Source organism: Sorghum bicolor, chromosome 1 (genome assembly GCF_000003195.3).
Source record: "Sorghum bicolor cultivar BTx623 chromosome 1, Sorghum_bicolor_NCBIv3, whole genome shotgun sequence".
Lineage (NCBI taxonomy): Eukaryota > Viridiplantae > Streptophyta > Magnoliopsida > Poales > Poaceae > Sorghum > Sorghum bicolor.
This window is the reverse complement of record NC_012870.2, coordinates 22,159,400-22,168,354: the sequence shown is the minus strand read 5'-3', so window position 1 is coordinate 22,168,354 and position 8,955 is coordinate 22,159,400. Positions and strand designations below refer to the sequence as shown.

The window sequence follows — 8,955 nt, the reverse complement described above, 5'->3', positions numbered from 1 at the left end:
AATATAGCCACGAAGAAGCACCGACAGGCCAGAACTCCTCCAGAATCTCTACTCCTCTACTTAATCTCTCTAATCTCTAAACAAGACTAGATCTAGAAGAACTTGTCTCTCCTAATTTCTACATCTAGATGAATTACAACTAGAACAACTAGAGGGACCCTAAACCTAATTATGTAGAGAATATGAAGCACTGGGGTTTAGATTGCCTCCATGGAGGGGGTCTACCCCTCTATTTATAGCCCGGTGGAATCGACGTGCGCCGTAGGATCAAACCGACTTAACCAAGGGCCGAGATGCATCAAAAGAGGCGATGGAGGAAGCTTCCGTAAGGGGAGAGCCAGAAACCCTAAGGGGGCACCGGCCAGCGCCAGGGTGGGGTCGGCCGGCTCCCACCTTGTCTCCTGTGTCGGTCTCGTTCCTTTGGGTGTCTTCTAGAGCCTTCCCTGTTGGCGGTGTTATTGCGTCGCGGTTAAGTCTCGTGTTTATTTTGCACTTGAATCTCTCTTTTCAGTTTTCTATAAAATAAACCCTAAAAAAACAGAATATGCAAAACTTGGGGAAATTGTTAGTTTAAACCCTATACTAGTGTGTATTCATGTTCTCCTTCAGGTTTAAAGTTCTAATAAAAGTTGACGTTATCGACCGTCAACACTGGGCAAAACACTTGGGCACCGGATGCGCTGCAGGGAACCACAGGACGCTCAAATCTAGCATCAGGTGCTCAGGTGACAGCCATATGTCACTTGCCATTTGAACTCGACCGTTGCCGCCAACAGCTAGCTTGCTCTTGCGCCTGAAGCAGTAGCACCGGACTCTCTGCTGGTCCACACTGGACGCGTCTGGTGCACACCGGACCCATACACAAAGAGGGTGTCAAACGCGTGGGGTCACCAGACGCAACCATCGAACTCTCTCCTGAGTGTCCGTCAGAAACACTCACAACTTTCTTGCTGACGTCAACCTTCACCGGATGCGCGAACAATGTCTAGCCCACGTCTGGTGCTGAGCGTCCGAAGCTCGCTGTTAACTTCACCAGAGACTGACAACACGCTGGACGCGCAGGCTCCGCGTCCGATGACTGCGGTTAGAGTGCCCGGTCAGTGTTTTTAGTGAGAAACACTCCGGTGACTTCTCCGAACTTTCCACCAGTGCAACAGAAAAATATGCGTTTCATTTTCTCAAAAGCGTCAAATCCAAACCCCTCTCTACCCTAGGAATTCCACCTCCTTTGCAAATGTGGTAACACCAACAAGTGTACACCACCATGTGCATGTGTGTTAGCTTTTCACAAACATTTTCCCAAAGGAGTTAGCCTCTCAACTTGCCACGCCACTCGATTCTAACACGTACGCAAAGTTAGATCGCTCAAGTGGCACTAGATGACCGATATGCAAACAAGTTTGCCCCTCTTGATAGTATGGCCATCTAACCTAAATCCGGTCATAAACTTCTATACACACCTATGACCGGTGAAATGAAAATGCCCAAGGTTATACCTTTGCCTTGCGCTTTCCATTTTATCTCCTCCAATGTTGATGCAACACATGCACCAATCAATCACCAAATGATATGATCCACTTCATATCACCACATGACCGTATTGGTTTATCGATCTTGACCTCACTTGCTCTTCACCATTGCCTCGGTCCATCGGCGCCAAGTCTTGCTCAAGCTTCATTGTCACATGTGGTCCCTCGCTTCAAAGCCTCCGACTTGCCCTTCACACTTGAAACCGGTCCATCAAGCCAAGCCTCATTTTGATCTTCTCCACCTTGGTCACATGACTTCATGTCATGTCTCATATGCAATGAGCTCCTCTATCATCACATAATCACCTGTGGACTAATCTCCTGTGTATCTCACATAAACACTATTAGTCAACTTAAGTCGTGCTCTGTTTTGCTCTCATGTCTTCTGGTGTCCTCTAGAACCTTCCCGTCAATTCTTGCCGAATTTTAACTTAATTTGGTTTGGTTCCTTGGCTCCTACTCTTCCCAGGCGTATTCAGTTTTTTATCCCTAAAAATTCACAATTCATTAAAGCTATAGAAATTGTCATGTTAGTCCATAAAACTTTTGTTTGGTGATGCTTCTGGAGTATTCCAGAGAATTCTTAGACGTATTCATTGGGACTCTCTTGTTAGTATTCCAAATATAGTAAATGATATGTTCGTATCAATCGTCTCGACGTGCTCTTCGCAATGATGTACTCTATTTCATCATTTGATATGCTTTTATGTGCTATTAAATAACTGGTAAATTCAGCAGATAACCTCAAGCGAATAGGCGACATGCATGGCAAATGCATGCATGGTAGCGATGACCACAAACCCAAACTAGGCGCTAAACAGGAGTACATCCAGTTTACAATGGGACAATGGGATTATAACTCAACACATGCATCACCACCGGACTCATGCCAAATATACTTAGCAAAGCCTTTGCCAAAAGTCACATTCGGCAAAGGTTGAAACAAAAAAACTAGAAATTTTTTCAGGGAGGCCCCCATCGGCCAGCGCCTACATTTTCCGTGCAAAATTCACGACTACGTGGCCGGTGGGATTCAAACCCATGACCTCCCTCTCGTATGTCTCCCTCCCTAACCACTGCACCACATTATCACTTATTTCTATGTTGCATTTCGGTTCCTCATATATTATATCAAACCATATGTAAAATTAATTTTTTGAGACTCTAAACAATTTCAAATCAAAAAGTTATCAACTACAAAGTTTCACAACTTTTCGAGTTTTATAATTTTTATTTAGGGAGTTTCTTCCACTACTACAATTTTTTTACCAAGGCGTGCAAAATCGCTTATCCGAGGCGGGTTTTCCAACCGCCTCAATGTCACAGTTAAACGTGGCCTTAACCGAGGCGGTTGGCCAGTCTCGGTTAATCTATTAATTGAGAGGGTTGAGTTATGGACCCCGCCTCCGTAAATAATTTCAGAAAATAAAAAATAGTCCACCGAGCCCGGTTTCACACGCCGCCCCTACTCATGGCTGGATCCGCTGCTGCTGCTGACCGGATCTGCGCTCCCACCACCTCTGGTGACTGGATCCACCGCCTGTGGCCGGTTGGAGGCCGAATCCATGCCGGGAGATCAGAGGATAGGGAGGCCGCACCGCACCATTCTCAGAGGTGAGGGACGCCACACTTAGAGGAGGGGGCGCCAGATCCACCAGCTGCTTGCCTCCACACTGCCCCTGCTCCGGATCTGCCCGCTACTCACCTCCATGATTGCCTGCACCTCGCCTCCATGCTGCCTTCTAGATCTACAAAGAGAGAGGAAGGAGTGAGGGACAGATCTGAGAGAGCAGAGAGGGAGGAGGGCAACATGTGGGAGAGAGGGATGGGTGGCGCTAGGGGCGCCAGTGTCGTTCTAGGTGACCCTGCGGCGCGGTCCGTGCTCTCCGGCGCCACGAGCCGCTCTCTAGCGCTACGAGACTGAGAGGAGTCCTGAAGAGGAGAGAAGAGGAGGGTTGCTGGGGGAGGGAGGGAGAGAGAGTGGAGTGAGGGAGAGAAGAAGGAGAGAGGGGAGAAGGGAGGCGCGGCGCCGTGGGGAGAATGGAGGCGTGCGACGATGAGTGAGGGAAGGAGAGGATAGAAGTTAGGGTTGGTTGTGAGAGAGTGGTATATGTACTAGGAACCCATTACTGGACTTTAGATGGGCTATTTGGGCCTTATATTTACCGAGGCGAGCCTTACAAGGTGACTGCCTCGGTTAATATATTAACCGAGGCGGTTGCATTAGGATGCTCGACTTGGTTAATATATATTAATCGCGACGGGCATTTTAAGGGTACCCGCCTTGTTTAATCGATTTTGCAAGGCGGTTTTTTATCGTCTTGGTTAACAAAGACTAACCGTCTCGGTTAATCCGAGGCATTAACCGAGGCGGTTGAAATTTCTGCCCGCCTCTGATGGGATTTTTAAAAGGTCGCGGTTAATGTGTTTTTAGTAGTGTTCACCCAAGGTCGTTTATAATATTTCAATTTTAAATTTGAGAAATTCAAACATAGTTTTTGCATGAAGATGATTTCAAATAAAAAAATCATCAAATATAAAGTTTTATAACTTTTCAAGATCTATAAAGTTTATTTAGGGAGTTTTTCTATTCGTGGTCATTTAAAAATTCAAATTTTAAAATTTTTAAATAAAGACACAGCTTTGCTTGACAAGATGAAATCAAATGAAAAAGTTGCTAACTACAAAATTTCATAACTTCTCAAGATCTATAAAGTTAATTTTGTTGTTTGGTCATTTGTTCATTTGACACTGTGATTCTTATATTTTTCACAAAACTTATATATCTCTCTTGTAGTTTCATAAACTATAAGACAAATATAAAATTTATGAACAAATTTATTTTCACTTTGTGAAATAAAGAAAAGATCAAAATAAAGGTTGTAGATCTTGAGAAGTCATAAAACTTTATAGTTGAAAACATTTTGATGTGAATTTGTTTAGGGCTTCAAAATTAGATTTGAAATTTTCTTTGTCGAGTGTGTTTTTTGACACTCGGCAAAGAAGGTCTTTGCGGAGTGCCAAAAAAACTCGGCAAAGACCTTGTTTCCGGAGTGTTTTTTTCACAATAGGCAAAGAAGATTATTTGCCGAGTGTTTTTTTATACTCGGCAAAAAAAGACTATTTGCTGTGTGATTTTTTGTAACACTCAGTAAAGAAGCCTCTTGATCAAGTGTTCTTTTTTACCAAGTGTTTTTTTGGCACTCGGCAAAAAGCTTCTTTGTCGAGTGCCCGAAAAAAACACTCGGCAAAATATTTGACACTTGGCAAAGAGCTGGATTCTGGTAGTGCATGCATCTAGGGATGAAAACCAACTAACATGTTTCTCTGTTTATTTGGTATAGAACTGACGATGATGACAGGTTTAGAACCGGTAATGGTGATATTTTTTGTAGTAGCGTGGAGAGCTGATCTCTATGCAAACTGGTCAAAGCAGGATGAGTTGGCTTGTCAGTTAGCGAGATTGTATAGTACTATACCTACATGATTGTTCTATTTTGCATCCGATAGCACAAGTCTGTATATGTATATATGTGTGTGTTATCTCGTGGAGACGTCGTCAAGACGCAGTTGGCTGCAAAACTTGTCCCATCCCCTGGCAAACATGCACAACATGATCCTGTATATTGTGGCCTTGGTCTTCTTCGCCCGCCTTCTTCTCAAGCTCGTCCGGAGCTACGTCACATCATCTGGCACGAAGCCATCATCGGCGCTCCGCCTGCCACCAGGGCCATGGCAGCTGCCGCTCATCGGCAGCCTGCACCACCTCCTCCTGTCACGCTTCAGCGACCTGCCTCACCAGGCGCTGCGCGAGATGTCCGGAACCTACGGGCCCCTCATGATGCTTCGCTTAGGCTCCGTGCCCACGCTGGTGGTCTCCTCCGCCGAGGCTGCCAGGGAGGTAATGAGGACCCACGACCTCGCCTTCTGCAACCGCAACCTGAGCGTCACCATCGAAACCCTCAGCTGTGGCGGCAAGGACCTCATGTTCTCCCCCTACAGCGTCCACTGGCGTGAGCTCCGCAAGCTGTGTATGGTCGAGCTCTTCAGCCAGCGGCGCGTGCTCACGTTCCGGAGCATCCGGGAAGAGGAGGTGGCGCGCCTCCTCCGCTCCATCTCCCGGGAGTCTGCCGATGGCCAGCAGCCCGTCAACCTCAGCGAAGGGATCTGCCGCATGATAAACGACGTCGCCGCGCGCACGATCGTCGGCGACCGGTGCAAGTACCGAGACGAATACATACATGAGGTGGAACAAGTGGTGCGGCTGGCCGGCGGGTTCAACCTGGCGGACCTGTACCCGTCCTCGCGGCTGGTACGGTGGTTCAGCACCGCCGCGAGGGACGCGAGAAGGTGCCAGAGGAACATGTACCGCATCATCGAGAGCATCGTCCATGAGCGTGAAGCCATGCCGACGCCAGAGCGAGACGAGGACCTTCTAGGTGTTCTCCTGAGGCTGCAGAGGGAAGGTGGCCTGCAGTTCGCTCTCACCAACGAGATTGTCAGCTCGGTTATTTGGGTAAAGCAGATCTGCTCTTATAAAGTGAATCCCTAATATAAGTATATTTCAACATATGACTATATTTGAGTCATCCACATCATCCACCAGTAACTATCCATATCATCTTTTAATTACTTATTAATACTCATATCATCCCACTAACGTAATGTCTTAATTGCAAGCTATTCATGGTATCCTTCACTTAATTTCATCTAAGTTCTTTGCAATCTCTCGCAGCAACACGCGAGATATCTTCTTGTTATCTAACACTCTGTAAACACTACCAAAATAGTGGAGTTCTCGTAGTCATAGCAAATGAGAATCCTCACTATGAGGCATTTAATAGTAAATATTGAATGCTAAAACACTGGAGAACCTCACACTATAGAAGAAGTTGTGAAAACCTCCAATACATATGATACTTTATTCTTAACTAATTTGTTTATAATTTATCATTAGGTAAATGAAATTTTAATTATTACACTAAATATTTTTTGGTATCGTAGTGCTTAGTACATTCAACTAAGCAAATTAATTATCCTTGTGCTATCATATTTGTTCACTTTTTGACATAATATAGATAATTTTTTATTTACACAGTCACATTAACTTATCAATTATTTCATACATACTCTTTATCCATATTTATAATTTCTCTTTCTCTGTGTGCGTGACACGTCCATTTGTCTTCAATACACATTGAATTAAAACCATAGCTTAAGTTATGGTATCCACTATTTTTTGGAAGAAAATCATTATCGCTATCCATGTCTTGACATCTTGGGTTTTGATTTTGACTTTTAAATTTTGATTTTGTTAAGTCAAATATCTTATACTTACCTTTTAGCTCGGTTAGAACTCTTTTTATTTTATAAAAAAATAGTTTAGGTCATAAATTACATTCTTATTTACTACTATGACAAAAAAAAGAATTTAATTAAGTCTGCACCACAGCACTCAATGAAATCAACGATGGAGTTTGGAAGTAAGATCAAGAGGACTTACCGATGCTAACACGTTAAAAGCATAGTAATTCTGCAAGGATCTCAAATACCTGGGGTATCATACCCACAAGCCAACATTGTTGTATCCTAAGTTCATAACCTTCCCTAAATTTTCGTATCAAAGAATTATACATACAATATTATTTGTTTCACTATATATATATATATATATATGGCACTTAATAAAATTATACTATTAATATAGATATGTCACCATGTTTTAGTGAAAGTGTATGCACAACATGTATGTTTATTTTTGGTTGGTTTATTTTATAATAATATTAACAGAAGCAAATAAGTTAGAAACATATATAGATGTAATTTTTTTGGTGATTTAAATATTTTTTATTAGCATATGTTGAACTTTAGATTTAAATATTAAAAATATTTTGGTTCATTTCTAATAATGAGATAAGTGGTATCTTAGATGGTAATTTAATGGTCATAATATCTTGCTATGGTGTGAACTTTAGATGCAAAATTCAGGGTTTACTTTAGATGATGTTGCATTATAGCATAGGTGGGTAATTTTTATTATATTAAATTTAAGGGTTACTTTATGTGGTGTTTTTCATAATGATATACATGGATATTGTTTAGAAAATAAAAATATATCGACTAGTTATTATTATTAGTGCTGATTAGCGCCTACCAAATTAGTGGTCAGATCTTTTTGTTAGAATATTATGATTTTTAGTGTGTCTCATAGGAATTAATGTGAATGCCCCGCTTTACATTTTGTAACTATAAGATTGAATTGTAGGATATTTTCACTGCTGGGAGTGACACGTCATCAACCGTTCTATTATTGGCAATGTCGGAGCTTGTTAAAAATCCACAACTCATGCATAAGGCCCAGTTGGAGGTGAGGGAGACCTTCAAAGGACAAGACAAGATAACAGAAGGGGATTTGGTCAAGTTAAGATATCTACAACTTGTGATCAAGGAGACTTTACGATTGCATGCGCCAGCAGCACTCGTGAATCGAGAGTGTCGTGAGTCATGTAAGGTTATGGGTTACGACGTGCCAAAGGGAACCAAGGTGTTTATCAATGTTTGGGCAATAGCAAGGGACATGAAACTATGGCATGATGGGGAGGAATTCAGGCCAGAAAGATTTGACTGCAGCAGTATCGATTTTAGGGGTAATGACTTTGAGTTCACTCCATTTGGGGCAGGCAGGAGAATATGCCCTGGCATTACACTCGCACTGGCCAACGTAGAGCTAGCACTTGCTAGCCTTCTCTACCATTTTGATTGGGATATGCCGGATGGCGTCAAGTTGGAAGAATTTGATATTGCAGTGACCTTTGGTCTAACATTAAGAAAGAAATCCGTGCTCTGGCTCAAGGCCAAATCCTACAATAATTTTATACCAAATTAATCAGGTGATTTATGATATGAACTATGTTCCTGTTGCTACTTAATTTGTACCAAAAGGAGTGTGATTATAACTGTAATATCAATCAGTACTGCAAGACAATAAATACACTGCTGCATGATCGGGCATTAGCACCGGTCGGGAAGGGCCTGTTGCTCTGGTTCCCGAGCCGGTGCTGCCCTTGCGGGACTAAAGGCCCACCCTTTAGTCCCGGTTCTGGCAACCGGGGCTAAAACCCCCCTTTAACACCGGTTGGTAATACCAACCGGTGTTAAAGGGTTCTGCCAGGGCTGCCACGTTGCAGGACCCTTTAACACCGGTTGGTATACCAACCGGTGTTAAAGGGTTTCTTTTTCTTTTTTTTTTGGTTCACTTCTTCGGTTCTGTTTATTGTTTATATATAATATATAATAATAGGTTTTTCAATACATGTTTTGCTGATACAATAATATATTTATATTACACGCATATTAAGCATATATAAATGAAAATTATAGGCTTAGCTTAATAATTAAGCTTTGTCTATAATAAAATGAATAGACC

The 8,955-nt window shown here is 42.7% G+C and overlaps 1 protein-coding gene across 1 annotated transcript; it reads left to right on the top strand.

Annotated features, from left to right (window-relative positions):
- LOC8059273 (ent-cassadiene C2-hydroxylase) lies at nucleotides 5,097-8,509 on the top strand. The gene is made up of 2 exons (XM_002467085.2): nucleotides 5,097-6,045; nucleotides 7,795-8,509. Exons 1-2 carry the CDS (start codon nucleotides 5,134-5,136, stop codon nucleotides 8,413-8,415), a joined length of 1,533 nt encoding a protein of 510 aa, XP_002467130.2. The 5' UTR covers nucleotides 5,097-5,133; the 3' UTR covers nucleotides 8,416-8,509.